Below are 18,306 nucleotides of genomic sequence, written 5' to 3' on the forward strand. Positions count from 1 at the left end.
ATTAAATATAAAGATGATCTCATTCAGTTTAAAAAATGAATATTAGAAATATTTAAATGCAGCAGTGGTTTTTCCCGGAAAACCACAGCAGTCTAACTAGGTTAGTCATCTTTGTCATATCAGCGAGTACGTGAATTCAGCAATTTCTATATTTATCTTGACAGTGCTCTTGGTTGTAAGGTTGGAATTTTTACTCCAAACAGGCTTTTATGTTGCTCATCTATTGTGCCCACAAGCCTAAGACTTGCATGGCAGCTTCATTTCCTGGGCAAGGGATTTCCTCTAACTTTTACTGAATGACTAGTCATGTTTCATCATCACCACGTTCAGTCTTTTTTACCTCACTGGCAAATTTCCAAGCTCAATATTTCAGTTACATAACATATAAACAACTTAATAAATGTTTCTATAGAAAATAGGCACTAACAGCTAAAGTCTTAATAACAGCAACTTTATTAATAATAGGACTTTGTCTCAGCTCGCCAGAACCGTGTTTCTTCCTCACAGCATCTAATTGCAGTAGGATTCATATCACTTGTTTTTCTTTTCAGTGTTGATGTACGTAGGCAGGTACCGAATTGTGTGTCCTCTCCAGACTCATTTCCTGGCACTGCGCATCGGACCAGCATTGCTTTGATTGTTCTCATCAAACCTGCCTCCTTAATTCTCGTAATTGGGTGTGGTAAGAACTTGGCATGGGGACAGATTTCTGAATCCTGCTACAGTGATTATGGACTACAGATATGAACCAATTGTGCATTCATGTTCAAGTTTTGTTTTATAATACGCAATTTTGAAAGACTTTCAAGTGCATAGTATTAGAATGACTGGTTTACTGCTCTTCATTATAGATTCCCCTTTAAAAACATAAACCTTAAATATAATCCTTGAAAAGTTCATGATGCATCTACATATTGTACTTAATGTATTGGTACTATGCTCCTACAATCTTGATAGAAGCACGTTTTGTGGTAAGTTCAAGTCAAATCAATGGTGTGACTTTTCTCATTTTACAATTGATTCTCAATTGTAGAATCAACACCTCGACTTAATTTGTGTCTGCAACAATCTCCTTAACACTGCACTTTGTACAACAGAGCCAAAATAACAAACACTACATTTGATATAAGTCTTCTGTATAAAGTATGTGGAGTTAAAATGCCACAACAGAAGAAAAAACAGAGCAGCGATTGTTTGTGTTGTAACACAAAATAAATTCATGGCAACATTGCCTTTCTTAAGTAAAATGATTTTATCCCATTTGAAATATAATACAAATATGTAATACAAATCTTTGAGTAAAATAGTATTGTTTATTATTTAAGGCCATGCTAACAAACAGTTTTTCTCAGTTTCATGATAAATCAATGAATTGATTCCAATTCCAATGGCCCTGCCACACACAAGGCTGCAACTGGATGATTGAATTCATTTTGGCACTCATAATAGATTTGGGCAATGTGTGACTTCCAACACAGAATACAGAGAGAAATACAATCACCTGTACTCTATACTTGTACCTGTACTTGGATTTTATTCAGAGAAATGTGAAATTAAAAAAAATAATAATTAAGAAAATTATTGACAGCACAGTTGTATGACAGCACAGTTGTATTTTAATGTGAGTAAAAATGTACAGTACAATAATCATGTCTACGTTTTGCTATTAGCTGTGGCATGGTATGCATACTTCTAAAAGAGAAGTGGAAAATGTAGATTACACAAGATTGCTTTTATGTGTCATTTTATTTGGCTTTTCTTTTTTGATCTTCCTTAGATCTTGTTACTGAACATATTTATTAAATATGTTTGGAAAAGTAACATAATTTCATTTTTCTTTGGTAATTTTTCATACTCTTTGTTACCAGATGTATCTGTATGTGACCAAATATGATTTTCTCATATCTCTTCATGGAAAACTAAAAAAAGAGAGAAGAAATAGCACACAGGAGCAGAACCTATGGAAGATTAATTCTGAATTACATGAAAATTATTCTTTATTGCACTGACTACAGTGTCTGTCTTTCTTAAGCAGAAAATAAAATATTAAAAGAAACTGATAAACATTCCTAAATAATGATCGTATATTGTGAAATCCCACTTACATTTTTGGTGGAAGTCGTGAAGGGGGTAATGATTCACGCTCTGATTTTCAAAAGGGAACATCGTGTACAACATCATCAAACATTGCAGGGTTTTTCTTTATTTAAATAAGCTAACTCTCTGCTAGGTTTTCTGTGGCACCAGTCATTACTGGAAGGAAAATCATTTTGTCTGTCATTAAAAACGTCCACACATTTTGGACTGTTTTGACATCATCATATAAGAGGCCTCTCCGACTTCCTCTGCATGTGTTAGTGTGGCAGATTATAAACCCACATATGTGTAATGGAGATCAAATTTGCCTGATACCATTTGAGGAACAACATTCTCATTATTTAACTAGCTTCCTTGTCACCACGTCCCTAGCATGATTGTATTTCATTACTTAATTTATTTTATTAGTCAAGCGCTAATTTTAACATAAATTTAGGATTTGATCTTAAATTTACATTCGACAAGCAAGCAGCTAAACTTGGCAGTAGACTCAATTGTATTCTGTTGTACTGTTATGTACTAGTATTACCCAGTAACATCACACAGTAGCTTTTTAGTGCTGTTATACTGAATATCATCATCATCTTCAGCATTCTCTGACTAAAATTCTTTCGTTATTAAATATTCACAGTCACTTTTCTGTCTGATTTTTTTAGAAAGGTCAATGCAGCTTAATTTAGTGCTATCACTGAAATGACATAGTTTAAAACGGAAATCACTGGAATTTGATCACTATCGAGGGCAACCAACATGACCCTGCCTAGGCCCACACCCCACAACAGGGCAGAAAGCTCGCCCAACAAAGTGTTTGTTTTTTTTCCCCCACACTTCAAGCACTGGCTAAAGCGTTCTAATTAAGTGACTGACAGGCATGTATTAACATGCAGGACTGTGTCTAAAAACTGGTTGTTTTCAACCTGATATGGAGAAGTGTAAACAAAAGCACCTTGCATGAAGAAGGAAGGGCCACTAATATGGTATTATGTCACATTCTGTTGAGGTTAAAAACGCACACACAAAAATCTGGGCACTGCGTGCAGGCATTTTAGCACATGCCTAGAATATTCTCTCTGATTGTATCAGCTGCGTGCTTTTCCTACCACCAGGTGGCAGTGGTAAGTAGAAAATGCATGAAAACATGAAAAACACAGATAATCTTGAAATTGTGTTCTAGTCGTTACACTATAACAATTTAGAAATATTACATTTTAATTGACTTGACACATCATGTTATCATCCTCAATAGACTGTTATCTCTCTTTTCCTCTGACACATAGATTGAACATTATCTTGGAATGTGTGAAGCTTACACATTTATAGAAGCATAAAAGCATTGATCATTGATTAATTGATCATGTGAGCCTTCAGAGAACACTGTGATAAAGCACAGAATTTATTTATAAAGAAAAGATGCATACCAGGTGAAGGCAATACATATATGTTTTATGTTACCTAACAGACACAGGAACATTACGGACATTTTAACTACATGGTAGTCACGTTATCCCCTCTTGTAGTTTTCCAATTGTCTCTGCCTCCCTTTTAACTACTTCTAATAGTGTTAATCTTTCCCCTTATATTCTGCTGTTCCAGTACATTCATGTTTAAATATTATCCTTTCTAGATTCATAACTACACTTTAGATAGCAATGTATGTCACTTAATGCGCCTTCATTTCATAGATATTTAATAGTAGTTAATATTGATGCACCACAAGGATATAGACAAAAGTGATATCTTTAAAGCAGAAATATCCATGCTTGCAGCATTTTTTCATATTTGTTTAATAAATATGATATTTAAAGCTCAGAAAACATTCCTGAAAGTATTAAAAAAAAAACCTTTACGTTATCATTTCCTTGTGTTTCCCATAGTACTGCTTGATTCAATCAGTACCGTCAAGTGGACAGGAGAGCTGTGCATACATATGCATGAACGCGTTCAAGAACTTTATTTTTAGGAGATTTCAGACTTCTCCTATATCACTATGGAATGGAGATGTCTGAAGCACATGATGACCTCCATGGGAATGGGGGGGCTCAATTGATTCCCATCCAGCCTCAAGTACCTCAGCTTGGGGACGCTGCTGAAATCATGGACATCCTCACTCATGCTAAAGGGACAGATCTCTGTTCCATTTATTCCTAGAGGGAGAAGACAATGGTTCATTTAGCAAAGTTAGTTTTGCAAAGTATTTACGTTAAAATGTAGTGACAGCACAACAAAGGTGGGTAACTGAATGAGAGGGTGAGCGGTTGAGTGTATGATTGGATGAGAGGATAAGTGAGTGAAAGGGTGAGACGGTAGTCTCCTATAACTCACTCTCGATATTGTTGTTGTTGAGGTGTAGATGCTCCAGGTGGGCACTGAACAGTGGAACGTTTGCAAGTTTGTTGTGAGCCAAGTGCAAATCCAACAATGTGCTAATATTGAACACCATCTTTGGGAGGCCCTTATCAGTCAGCTGGTTATAGTTGAGTCTAATGAAGGCTATGTTTGTAAAATCCTTGAAATAGCCTTGTGGAATGTCCTCGATGTTGTTCCTGTCTAAGAACAGCTGGTAAATTCTGACTGGCACATTTGCGGGCATCTTCCTGAGGATGTTGTTAGCCAGATTGAGCTGTATAAGGCTTGTAAGGTCTTTGAAGACATTTTTGCCCAGATTGCTGTCGCTGATCCGATTATGATGCAAGTCCAGTAGAATTAGGTGTTGCATCTTGCCAAAAGCACCTGGAGCGATCTTTGAGATCTGATTGCGGCTTAGTCTCAGCTGCTCTAAGCCACGTGGAAGATCACTTGGCACTTCTTTCAGCTGGTTCCTCTCTATATAGAGATACAACAAATTTGGCACCTTCTCAAACACTTGTTTCTCTATGGAGCGAATGCGATTGTTCCCTAAGTTTAACCACTTGAGATCTGTGGCATTACTGAAAGAATCTGCAGTCACTTGGTCAATGAAATTGTTCTGTAGGTAGAGATAATGGGTACGGGGCGGGATGACTGGAACCTTGCGGAGGTTGCGGTTCTCGCAGTACAGGGCATTTGCGTAGGAAGGGGGACAGAAGCATTCCCTTGGGCAGTCTGGGAATGAAGAAGGTGGGCCAAGGATAGGAGGCGGAAAGTCAGTGGGCTCCCGGGGCTCAAGATCAGTCTTGGGAGGTGCAGGAGAAGGTTTCCTTGGGGCGGGAGGAACAGGTTTCCTGGTGGTGGGGGGCTTTGGTCGTGGCCTCCTCCGCTGCCCCCAGACATCTGTGGCCAGAAGAAGGACCAGCAAAGAGCAGAATCCTAACCCAGCCTTCATCGTCCTGAGTCAAATGAGAAATAGAGTCCATCCTATCGTATCACTATATTCAAGCTTTAATAAACTATAGTTTCAACTATCAAGCAATTCATGGTATTTTAAAACAAATGAAGATCACAACTGCAAATAACTTGCTGAAGGACGATCTTATTACAAATTTTACACTAAATCTCAGTCAACATAAACCTCACACACCTGTGGGAATAATTTGAGCTTTTAACATTTATGTGTATTTCTATAGCATGGTTATGTAACTGATATGAAACACCAATTCCTGTTCATAGAAAAAACACAGAACTCATAATCTCAGGCAGACAGATTTCCAGAGAGATGTGTGCAAGTGGTCCCAAGTGGTTCCACAGTCTGTGCGTTCCAGACATTGCCAGCCTTTGAGTTGGGGTTGTACAAATTTTCCTGGATGTTAAATAACCTCGCAGCACTAAATTTCCCTGGTTCTCTTCCAGGCTCTGGGCATAGATCTCCAGATAAAGGCCCCTTTGTGCAAAGCAGAACCTATGAGAGATAGTCTCAACAAGGGAAACAGCAGAGTCCCAATGGCTCAGGAAATCTCAGAGGAAACTGGTGACCAGTGGTCATAGGATTGCTATGCTTTCTGCTTCTCTGCTCACCACACATCTGAGACATAGTTTGCCAGAGGGAACACAGCTTCAAAGGTCGATAGCTTGCTTGTGCAACATATGGGCCTGAATTATTTCAATTACCAAGCGATATCTCTGCAAAGGCATGCACAATCACACAAGTCAGGAACACACAAGTCAGTTTTCCATCTTTAATTACCAATTCTATGCAAAATAGTCTTGCTTGGTCTATGGGGTCAGCAGGATTTTGCAGGCAACAAACTGGTCATGTCTAGTCATCATCAAAAAGAAGTAGGTGCTTATATTTTCCCAAAATTCTTCAGCATGTTATGGCAATGCTGAAGAGAGACTTTTGGAAAAATAAAAGAAAGAAAGCGTTCATTCTTCCACTCGAATGGGGAGAAATCTTCTAAAGTAATGAGCTATGTATAATCTTCAGGTCTCTAAAACTGTTAATGCATCTTAACTACAGTGTCTTTTACCGAATCTTTACCACAACAGCATATGTCAGGTTTTAAAGCAGGGAGCCATGTCAATATGATGTGTTGTAATGTATTATATAATGTGTTACATCATACTGCATGCTGGCTTCCTCTTACACATGACTAGAGCTGTGTCAGCTGTCAATAGCGTGGCTTATCTGTCAACAGTGGGAATCACCTATTTATTTTCACTGGAAATATGATTCATGACTTATGGTGATTTATTTGATCACTTATTGAAACTGTTAAGAACATAATGGCATGCATCTGTTTTTTGCACACACACACACACACACACACACACACACACACACACACACACACACACACACACAGGAGTTACTGCCAGATGTGCAATGTGTATTTTGAAAATCTTTCACTAGTGAAGGATGCCAACTTTGGGAAATAAATGAAACATTTATGAATCATGATAATATATTATTCAAACTATGGTTCAGCCCCAATATCACACTCTTAAGCCACTGGCCACTGATGTCTATAGGCATTGACACTGATGTAAAGCATGAGAAAACAATAGGTGATCATATATATATATATATAGAGAGAGAGAGAGAGAGTTCCCAGCTAATAAGCATAAAGTTTGCCTTTCATAGATTTATAAACATGATTATTTGGACACATGAGCACTAACCCTAGATGGACACATACATTATGACTCCTGGCAGTCCCCTACAAATGATCACAATCAGATGTTTGGCTCAAACCCTCTGGCTGAGTGACAGTAGCTTCATCACAAAGGCCAGGCCATGGGGGCAGAGCCGAGGGAACATGGAAGCCTGAGAAAATAAGGGTCTGTTTATTAATTCAGCTAAATGCATGCTTTAGATGGGGCTGAGTAGAGTATAGCTGCCATTGAAAAAGCTAATCATTTAATAAAATCCTCTTTAAATGTACACAACAAGGACTGGGAGTGATCATATCTTTGGCTTACGGTAACTGATTAAGGTAACTGGTAACCTAAAGTGACCGGTACAGGCATCATGCCTTTAAGTATTTTTAACGGACTGGCAAAGGGTTTAGAAACTCCAGATATAATAATGATGTCATCGTTGAAAAATATGAGAATTATATAATGGTAGCTTATGCTAAGTAAATAACTACATTTTTGAATGATGATAGGGTTTTGTATTGATCAGGGCTTGATATACAAAGATTACAAATACATATTTAGCTGCTCTCAAATAACAAGGGACAATTCTGTTTGCTTAGCCAATATAAATAAATCTGTACTTTTCTTCCCAACGGTCTTATCCTTTTCAGTTGTGATAATGGTTTGTTCTTTCCCCATTGCCCTTAAAAAATGTGTTCAATCACATTGTTGTCTGAAGTTAGGGACTTACAAAGAGGTTTAACTACACAGATTTGAGTGCTCAGAGGTCATCATGGAAGTTTGGGTTGTAATCATCTGATTCATATTCATCTGTAGTTTTAATTCTGTTAAGAGCTATTACATTATCAGGAAATACCACCACTGAAACCTTGATTCAAAGTTACAACATGAGGCTTCTTCACTCGATTATGTTAAGGCAAAAAAAATCTTATGTAACGATGTAGTGAATATTGTCAGACTTGCCCATAAATGTTGTATGTATATATATAGTCGGACAGGTGAAAACAAGAAACAAGCCTTATAGTTGATTTGTGTCCTTATTAGTCTCAATGTGCCTGATTTTAAAGACTGGAGAAATGATTTCATCACATATTTGAGTAACATCAGAAATAATGCTGCAATTGTCACTTTTGGATTTGTTGATGCTTAAAGCAGTCAGAGTTCCCTCTGAAAACCAACCAACAGAATTTAAACAGAGAAGAACCTTATAGGGAACAAGCCATGTAATGATCTAGTAAAGAAGTACTTGCTAGACATCAGAAATCTAAAAAACAAAAAACAAAACATAGTTCTAAGACCAGAGAAAAAGCTTCTGTTTTAAACAGCAGAAATGATCTCATCTCTGTCAAACAAACCACTACTATTGTTTTTATAAGCCTCCACCAAAATGTGCATGTCCTACATGGTTACATCAGCATCAGATAAATGAAGACCCATGTACTTGCCTTTACTTTGACACATGGAACTGGTACACAACAAGAGAGCAGTGGTGTCCAGAAAGTTCCAACTGAATGTTCCTTGAACAAAATGCTAAGGTCTGGGAGGGGAGTGCCAGTCTGGGGGTAGAGGGTTTCTATAGAAACAGAGAGACACTGCATGCGCTTGCCAAGACCTACATGTCCCCTAGGCAACACATTTTCTCTGTAGTTTTATTCTCTATGACACTAGATGTTTCTCTGAGCTCTCCCACCTTCAGAAAAGGGCACAAGAACAAAATGTTTCTTACCTGCTTTGGGTACCTGCCCTCTTTTTATGGGTCTTCTTAAGTTTTCTCCTGCACACTAAAAGTTTCTCACTTTTTCTCCTCCCTTTTTCTCCCTCTCTTTCTCTCTCTCTCTCCTCTCTGCTGCCCCTGCACTTCTCTTTTGAACAGGCTGCCTATTGGATCACTCCTTTACTGCTTTTCACTTGGAAGGTCAACAATAACGACTCTCTCTCCCACCCTTAAGGAATGGGCCCGAGCTAAAGTCTAAATGCCCTCACAAGAGTATTTGCTCTCATAGCTTTCTTGCTCCCTTTCCGTCTCTGTCTCTCTCTCTGTTTGTGGGTGAAGAAAGGGCTTTCATGATAATTTTCTGCAACCCTTCAACACTGTGTATTGTCCAGTCACAAAGATACTTGGCCAAATTTTCATGTGCCTTTTATTTAATTTCCACAATACTGCAGAGCCCTGGGAGACTCTTTCCTTCTGGGTTTGACATGCTGTTGATTACAAGCTTGCATGATTTTGCCTGATCTTAATACATAAAAACATACATGCACTGCACAAGCTTCCTTTTGGGGGTGTGGCTTTCTGTGTGGGCAGCTGCTTTCCTCCCTCCCTGCAGCTGAAGGCTTTGTGTGGATGGTCATTAGCTGAACCCACATGTCCCCCCCCCAGAGAGCAGAGATCAAGCACACCCACTATCACAGGTGAATATGTGTCAGCATAGTTTTGAAGGGTAGTTGGTTTCAACAGATTTTGCTGTCACAAAATGGCACCACTGACCCAGGAGGGCAGAGCTTATAATGACACCAATGACCCAGGAGGGTAGAGCTTATAATGGCACCACTGACCTAGGAGGGCAGAGCTTATAATGGCACCACTGACCCAGGAGGGCAGAGCTTATAATGGCACCACTGACCCAGGAGGGTAGAGCTTATAATGGCACCACTGACCCAGGAGGGCAGAGCTTATAATGGCACCACTGACCTAGGAGGGCAGAGCTTATAATGGCACCACTGACCCAGGAGGGCAGAGCTTATAATGGCACCACTGACCCAGGAGGGCAGAGCTTATAATGGCACCACTGACCCAGGAGGGCAGAGCTTATAATGCCCTCTTTATTAAAATACCCCCAGACCCTCTCAACAATGTCAAGGGTCACAACACACCAGGAGTAGAACATTCAGCCCTCAAGTTTATCACCTCTTTATGGAGACGTTAGTAGGCTGGGATATAATGCAACAGTTAGAAAAGAATAGTGCTGTGTGTGTCTCTCACAGTCCCATAGCCACTTACATACTCTGGGGTTTATTGCCACAAACAGCACATGCCAGAGATGACGCTTGAACCCCAGCTGAATCACAGGCATCTCATTGCCCTTACTTGGTGCTCCCTAAAGTAGATTATAAATGTATTATGACCATTTATAAATCTCTTCTCCAATGAAATGTATCAAATGTAATTTTTGGTAGATGTCCATTATTGTGGTTTTCAGAGGAATTTCTGTAGTCAGGATTTCTGCTTGGACTAAGATTCTGTAAAGCCTTCTGAATTAATCTCTAAAATCTGTAAACTGGCTTTGCCACACATTATTTCAAACATTTGCCGTTATTTATCTGTTGCTCAGCTAGTCATTTTTTCAACTGGTTGCTGAAGGTAACTGTTTGAGATAAAGGAGACAGGGCTATGGAGTTTTCACATGTTCTTTCTCATGTGGTGAGGGTCAGTCTGCCCAGTGCCTTGATCACAGTTTAACATTTTCAACAGGCACATCAGGGACATAACTGACTACAGCTGAAGTTAAGCCTCTTAAAGGAACAGACACTTCAGTTTTGTCAGAGGTTTGCCTCTGACACCTCTTGACCAGACTTTGGCTGACTTTTGGCATTTTGTCTGCACGGTACATATTTCTGGGAGTTCTGTTTATAATTCACTGTGAAATAAATTGAATTATGTTGAAGAATAAATATGAATAAAAGTACACCAAAACTAACAACATGGAAACTGTATTTTGGTCAAGTGCTGAGTTTAAACTGAAAAGGTTTTCAGAAATAATACGAACAGCTATAAGCTCAGGGATCTAGTAAAAGGTTTATCACCATCAGTTTCCTGGGAGTAGCAGCGGAAACATTTTGTCCATGTGCTCTAAGCTCTAGAAGACATTTGATAATAGCCCTTCAAAGTGTAAATCTGGCCTGGCAGCCCTGAAAACATAATAAACATTCCTCCTTGAAAGTAGGGAAACAATGGTGGCAATTTTCTGGACACATTAAACTTGATTATGTATTGCCAATTCTCATCTGTTATTAAAAAGCTTAAGGACTGTGTCAAATAAGACATATGTCAGGTTATGGATTCTAATACTATGCCTGTTTGAGAATGATCAAATCCACCTTTTCTTTCTTATTTTTACTGGATTTAAATGGATTCAGGGTGTATTTGACGTATGGCAGTAATGCTTTTATTCGGTCTTAGCTTGAAAGCACACACACACCCACAGCCACATGTACACGCCCACATACACACACACACACACACACACACATTGTGCAAGATACTAGACTGGGAGCGGCTTGCCTGAGCAAAATCTACTTTAAACTGCACAGCATGTCCTATAAAACATGTGCAGGCCTGGGCAGACACTCAGACACGCAGGTATGCACTATAACCATGTGCACCCACACACGTGTGCGCCCTCACACTCTGGTACTGTCTGCCTTACAGATGTGTGCTGATGTGGACGTCTGCCAGTGCAGGCACAGGAAGCATATGGGGCAACAACTGAAATCTTGCTTGTCAATGAATTTCATGAAGGACTCCACCAAGCACTGATGCAACACTGTTCACAGTAATATTTTTGGATTCAGTGTTGATTCTCTCTGATGTAATGAACAACTGTTGATTTTCCTCCGTCAGAGTGTTGGTCCTATAGTTTCACTATATAGGTCTGTATGTGTGACCCACAAGCAGATGCTTAACATTTGCTATGCAGTCATCAAACAGGAAAAAAGTCACGCCCACACGGTAACGTTTAATAGTCTAGACTTTGCTGCAATAACTTATTGCCACAAATAACTTGAAATATACTATATTCAGTTGAAAAAAACTGTATGTTTGACAACTTTCCATAATCTTACAAAACCAGTTATGTTATATAATAATAATAATAATAATAATAATAATAATAATAATAATAATAATAATAATAATAATAATGCATTGCTCGGAGATTTTGGAAGCAATAGTGATAGTTAACAGGAAATCGGCTGTGATCAATTTAGAGTGTGGTGGGCTGTGAAGGGACTTTTTGCAACTAAACTGTAATCACGAATATATCTAAAGAGCTGGGCCTGGTTTGTGTGTCTCTGAGCACATGAGCAGGGAACTGAGAGGCTCTTCTTGTCATCATGGTGATGTTGAAGGCTAGGGTCCAAGCCAAGGTTGGGTCCAGAAGGAGTATGAGCTATGCATCTGCAAATACTTCCCCATGAGCTCCAGTGGGAAATGACACAACTCCAACAAATGCACCATGAAAGATAGCAACTCCAAGATATATGGGAAGGTTTTTTGGAACAATGGATACTAACAAGAAGAGGCTGAGACTCAATTTTAAGAAGTTATGTGGCTATTAGTGTACATTCAAGATACCAACTTCAGCAGAACAAACACAGCTTCTGACTGAGGCTTCATTGCATTTTCTGGCTGAAGGATAGCAAATGCTTAGTTTACAGGCTCCCACTCTGGTCCGTAGTTCCCAAAACGTGGCCCAAAAAGAATAAACAAGCTCAGAAGCTTCTCGAAGGGAAACATCTGAGCTCGTTCATCTTGCCAGATGACTCTGTGTACTTCGGCCTGCTTGGAGTGCCTGGACTCGGTTTGAAGGGAGGAAAACAGAATAATTCTCTCCTCAGAAATTAAATTCAAACCATTCATGAATTTCTTTCTGCTCCAGGCATTCACGAACTGGTAGAAAGAGAAAGCTGATGATCTCAGGAAAGTTTTTGATCCATCACATTCCTTCCCTTCTGCACATTAGAGACAGCCAGTGTGTTACCATGTCTTGCTCTGACCTGGTAACAGATAATGCCTCACTGTCAGAAGTCTATTCTATTATTCTAGTAACAGGTTTCATAGATACAAAAGAGCTGCATTATCGAGGGAACAATACAACAAAAAAGCCACCATGAGCTAATAAAATCAATCCAAATTTAATGCAACTTTTAATAAAACATAATTACCCAGAAATGTATGTAGTTCTAATATGTAGTCAGGTATCAGTCTGATACAAATAATCTACCAACATTTACTTTTCATGGTCACTCACTGTTAGGTGGTGGCATAGAGAGCATGAGTCCTGATCTTTCAGTGTTTTTGTTCTAGTAAATTTAAATCCAAGGACCTGGTCTTTCTCTTTTTCTGTTTTTGGAAATGTGATTCAGAAATGACAATAATGTTTCCATGGTGATAACCAAGAGCCAATGGCTTAAAAGGCTTGTACAACTGCAATGGAATGTTATAGCTTCTAGAATCAGATGTTTTCTGAAGGGATGGAGAGAAGACTACTTTTTACTAATAAGAAAGCAATTCCTTTTGGTTAAAGCCTTGGCAATGGATTGGAATTCCTTAATTCCTTGAACCTTTTTCAAGTGTATACAAGCTTGTTGCTTTTGTACATTTTCAATTTTCCAGCCCCACCATTGAGAGCTTTCTGTTAGTAAAATTATTTTTTAAAACTTTTTTTTGTATTTTATTTATTTCTAAACAGCCTACCCAATGAAAGAAATTAACATAATTTGTTGTGTTTCTGCTGGAAAACTCTGTGAATGTAATTTGAATCTATTTTAGAATTTATTTGTAAACTTTGGTGTTATACCTCCTTTTATAAGCAAAACAACTGCCTTTGTCTATTTGATATTTATTATGGTTAAATACATGGGACCGCCTTTCAATTTTCAGACTAAAAATTTTAGAATGTAATGATTAGCAACTATGATACAGTTATGTGTGGAATCTGTCTACATTTCCAGACTTAAAACTGCTACAAAGAAGGGGTCACAGAAAGCACCATGCTTAGCATTGATTTCCAATTGATATGTAAAAGCAAAACATTTATCTTACAAACCATATACAATAGCTTCTCCCCTTCATTATTTAAAGCACTTTTGAATTATATCTTTTCAAGCATTTCCAGAATTTGTTACCTGAGGATTCTGTCTATGAGTCCTGGCAATATGTTACCCAAGTCCTGTCTATGAGTCCTGGCAAGTTTCATCCAGGTCATTTCTCCGTCCCGCAGGCAACGCTCAGCCACACCCGCCACTGCCACGGAATACTATCATGAAAATTGAAAATGATTCAAGTATCCAGTTGTACATCTAAAATTTTCAGGACCTTTAAGTATCTGAAGCTGAACGATGTACCATTTTTAGTAAGTCGCATTTAGTTCATGATTCTCCTCATCATGTTCACTCTTGTTCCCTCTAATCTCTCTCCTTTCCTCCACCCCTACACACCCACCTGGGCTCCCAGGTCATCCACCCCTACACACCTGGGCTCCTCGGCTGGTCTGATAGTTGTCCCATCTTCCAAACTCCACTCTTTTGGTCATTTAGCTGTCCCTCCCTTCTGCACCCCCAGGGCTATAAAAGTGTAATGTACCATTAAGTTAGGTAAGGTATAGGTGGGTGTTGTTGGAGTAGGTCAGATATAAAAGTTGTGAATGACTCTGAGGCAGTACACCCAGTCAGGGGGCATCTGATATTCTGCCATTTTATTTCCATCCAGGCGAAGTATCTTCATATGAGAATATGACATTGGACCAACCGTCTGGCAGAGGCTGCTCACGTTAAATTCTGTAAGAAGCAATAACAATAATAAAAAACTTAGACATAATGAACATAGACCTTTTCCATCACAGCTGCTCTGATGTCTCGCTGTAACGCCTGATGTCCTGTACTTCAACAATATATAAAGAGTACCAATGATTCAACTCCTGAATGCTTTCATAATGAGGTAAAAGCTGACGAGTCAGTGTGGTAGAGCAGAGGAAGTAATATGTGCAATAGGTGGCGATTTTGTTAATGCATAGGATGCAATGGCTATGCACTGCACTGGGTCTCCAGTACTGGAATTCAAAGCTGTGTAATCTGTATGGACCTTGTTTGTGCTGTTTCTATGATACACACTATCATATTAACCAAGGCTGGGAAATAGGGATTTTCAGGCTTTCATCATCTTCTTAGAAGCACTAAGAATCAACTGTGCAGAAGTTGCTTCTCCAGACTCCACATTTGAGTGGAATCACGTGTACATGCACTGTTGCTCATGGTGTTATGCCACCGGGAAAGGAAAGTGTTCTCCGTCAGCCTGGAACTGCTGAGTTCGAGTCGTTTTGGACACTGCAAGAAGATGTCTTCTCACTGAAAGTTAGGCATTGAATGATTGTATATGTGACAGACCTGTCTGCTCATGTTTGAACTTACTGTTGATGCATGTATTTGGTGTAATGTCTGTTGAATATCTCTTTTGGAAAATAGGCACACATTCTCTCCTCTTGCCAGCAGGGCTTTGTGGATTAAAACATTCTTCCTTTTGAAGTGGCAGGCTAGAATGTTCTCTCTGTCTGTCAGCATTTAGAAGGTCGAACTGGCAGGTTGATGTCTGAGCTCCTAACCCACAGCATCTTACATAAATGCCGTTTGTTATAAACACAAGTTACATGGCACCTCATTATTGCTGCTCTCATTACTAGCCTGCTTTGTAAATCAGTCAGAAATACTATTGATTTCAGCAAACCCACAATTAAACAAGAAAGGTTCTGTTTTCCCGTTCAACATTGAGGGAATTATAAGTGCTATTGACTGAAAGATTCTCGTGTAGACGTTTTGTGCTGCTCATGAGTGAAGACGGTATGCTCCCAAGAAGAGGGGAGGGGGGAGGGAACAAAGAGTGCTTTTGGCACTGCTGGAATCCTGCTGGAGTGTTCACAGATGTTTCCAGATGACGCCCCCCCTCCCCCATCCATTCCTCCCAGTTCGTCAGCTAACCCACTTTCCCTCGCTGACCAGCTCATGTCTCTCTCAGGGTAGCTTGTCTCTTGTAACTGTGACAAGTGCTTTCAACGGAGAGGGAGTCTTTTCTTTACCCTCTAAACATGTCACATTTTCCATGATTTTTCTCACTGACCGTTTAGTCCCGAGTGTTGATGTTCGCATGCCAAGGATGAGTTCACGAGTCTGACGGCATGGTTTTCCTCTCGAATTCAGCCGTGCAGCAAGCAAACCTCATAATAGATTTCAGTCGTCAGACAGCACAAGACCTACTGGATGCATGAATTCCAGCCAGTTTTCAACTACGACCTCAAAGGCAATTCTTCAGAAGAATGATGGCCTTGTATAGTGCACATTTAAATTAAGCAGCTAATTCACTGTTGGACTGCCATGCCAACTTTGTAGACCTCAAGAGAGGGTCACTGCAGAATCCTTTCAGACCACTGTGCTAAAAGTGCCTGTTTTTCCACTTTATGCTTGTTCATTTCAGGAACCTGCACTAGAGGGGGCTGCTGAGTGGACCGGTAAGACAAAACCCAGCTGTGGCATCAGCTGCTCATAGCAGGTGATCACTCGTAGCCTGTGGTGGTTGTCCTTGTTCACACAGGTCCTCCTCTTCCTGCTGTTGTGTGTGCCAGATTTGGGTGATTATAGCAAGCCTATGTTATTACCTGCATTACTCCTCATTTATGATATGAATCATTGGAGAGCTTTAAAAGTATTATGTTCTAAATGTATTATTACATGTTGCTCCTGAATCAATCATTATTCTGCTCTCAAACCATGAACTGGCTCAGGGCCACCACAAATGACAGCAGTCCAGGAGGACAGAGGTGACCTCCATTAAGAAATAAGCCCTAATGTTTTAGATCAGTCTGCATTTTTATCATCTCACCTCCGATGTTGTTGACCTCCAAGTAAAGGTACTGCAGGGTGGTGGGAACAACTGGGATTTGGGTGAGCTGGTTGTAGGAGAGATCCAGCTCAACTAGAGAGGTGACGTTGAAGGTACTGGGGTGCAGAACTTCACTTTTCAGCTGATTGTGGTTGAGACGCAAATAGTGGAGCCCACTGAAGCCCTGGAGGCTGTCTGATGACATGCCTGTCAGGACATTGCCGGAGAGGTAAAGCTGCTGAACAGATGGAGGCAGATGCTTGGGGAAAGTGTCCAGGTGGTTGTGGCTGAGGTCCATTAGGTTAAGGATGGAAAGGCCTGGCGATAAACATGACAGACAGATGCTTCAGAATAATTTATACTTGCAAGTGTTGTGGTTGTGGCCACTAATTCACTCTTTTCTATTTTGGAGAAAATGTCTAAGGATTTTTTTTTAAGAAATTAAGAAATGCATTGAAAAAACTGTCAGAGAAGAAGTTCTTTGTTTGACCTCAGTCATAAGGAGGAAGGAGTAAGTCTTGCATCAAAACTGCTTGTGCAACAAATCCACTGTGATAAATGTCACATACCTTTGAAATCATTCTCTCCAAGAGTCTTCAGCTGGTTGCCTTGCAACAGAAGCAGGTTCAGGTTTGTCAGATTCTGGAATGTTCCAGAGGAAATTTTCTCAATATGATTGTATGCCAATCTCAGCTGCCTGAGTGTACTGGGCAGCCCTGCTGGTACCTCTGTCAGGTTGTTGTGGTTAATGAAGAGGTTCACAAATCGGGTCAGACTAGACAGTGGCATCCTGTCGAGCTTCTTGCTAAGAAGCTGGTTGCGGTCCAGGAACAGCCAGCGTAAGATGGTGGCATTGGTGAAAACACCAGAGCCAAAGCCATTGATCATGTTACCTTGGAGAAAGAGGTATTCAGTCCTGGATGGAAGGCCTGCAGGAAGCCTGCCCAGACCCCTGTGTTCACAGTACAAAGCAGTGGGCCACTGGATTGGACAGTCACATTCTGGAGGGCAACTCTGCCCGGAACCAGCCGGGGTCCATCCGACCCCTCAGAGTGAACACGCTGCGCTCCCCCCGGAACCGGTTGATCCACAGAGGCACGCCTCCATAATCCAAGTCTGAGGTTGCAGCCTGCGATAGCCCACACGCAGAGAGTATTAGAAGTAGTGGCCTGATGTCCATTGGTTACACTGTCTAAGTTAAACAAAAACAGACAGTAATGACATGTTGTGCCCCGCATGCAGTTTAATATTAGAGGGTGCACAGGAGGCATCTTTCTAAACATATAAATGGCAGGAAGTCTCGTTGTGATAAATGGCAGTTTCCACCTATGTCATCTGGGAGACAGCAAGGCAGGTAGTCATGTTGTTCTCTCAGTAGCTCGTCAAATTTTGAGGTATGATGGAAATCATTTTACTTCATTCTTAGCTCACCAAGTTTTTTAAAACAATGCTATTTTTTGCCAGTCTGCTTCCTTACAACATTAGCTGTATTCTAGTGTTGTAACGTTGCTGCTGGCCCAAGTGCCAATGGGCGTGGAGCAGGACGC

At 40.1% G+C, this 18,306-nt stretch overlaps 2 protein-coding genes across 3 annotated transcripts; both read right to left on the bottom strand.

Annotated features, from left to right (window-relative positions):
• Window positions 1-1,514: 1,514 nt before the first annotated feature.
• On the bottom strand, window positions 1,515-9,029 carry prelp (proline/arginine-rich end leucine-rich repeat protein). 2 transcript variants are annotated; one of them, XM_027012922.3, is made up of 3 exons: window positions 8,837-9,029; window positions 4,420-5,402; window positions 1,515-4,241 (listed from the first exon to the last, which is right to left on the bottom strand). In XM_027012922.3, exons 2-3 carry the CDS (start codon window positions 5,396-5,398, stop codon window positions 4,075-4,077), a joined length of 1,146 nt encoding a protein of 381 aa, XP_026868723.2. In that variant the 5' UTR covers window positions 5,399-5,402; window positions 8,837-9,029; the 3' UTR covers window positions 1,515-4,074. The 2 variants fall into 2 exon arrangements, with proteins under 2 accessions (XP_026868723.2, XP_026868724.2); XM_027012923.3 differs by lacking the exon at window positions 8,837-9,029 and adding an exon at window positions 8,556-8,785.
• A 5,486-nt stretch (window positions 9,030-14,515) lies between these two features.
• On the bottom strand, window positions 14,516-17,939 carry zgc:113307 (lumican). The gene is given in 4 exon segments (XM_027012934.2): window positions 14,516-14,667; window positions 16,760-17,077; window positions 17,329-17,777; window positions 17,779-17,939. Coding segments are annotated over 4 exon segments (1,080 nt in total).
• Window positions 17,940-18,306: the final 367 nt, after the last annotated feature.

The sequence above is a fragment of the Electrophorus electricus genome, chromosome 22 (genome assembly GCF_041902795.1).
Source record: "Electrophorus electricus isolate QZ-2024a chromosome 22, ASM4190279v1, whole genome shotgun sequence".
Taxonomy (NCBI): domain Eukaryota; kingdom Metazoa; phylum Chordata; class Actinopteri; order Gymnotiformes; family Gymnotidae; genus Electrophorus; species Electrophorus electricus.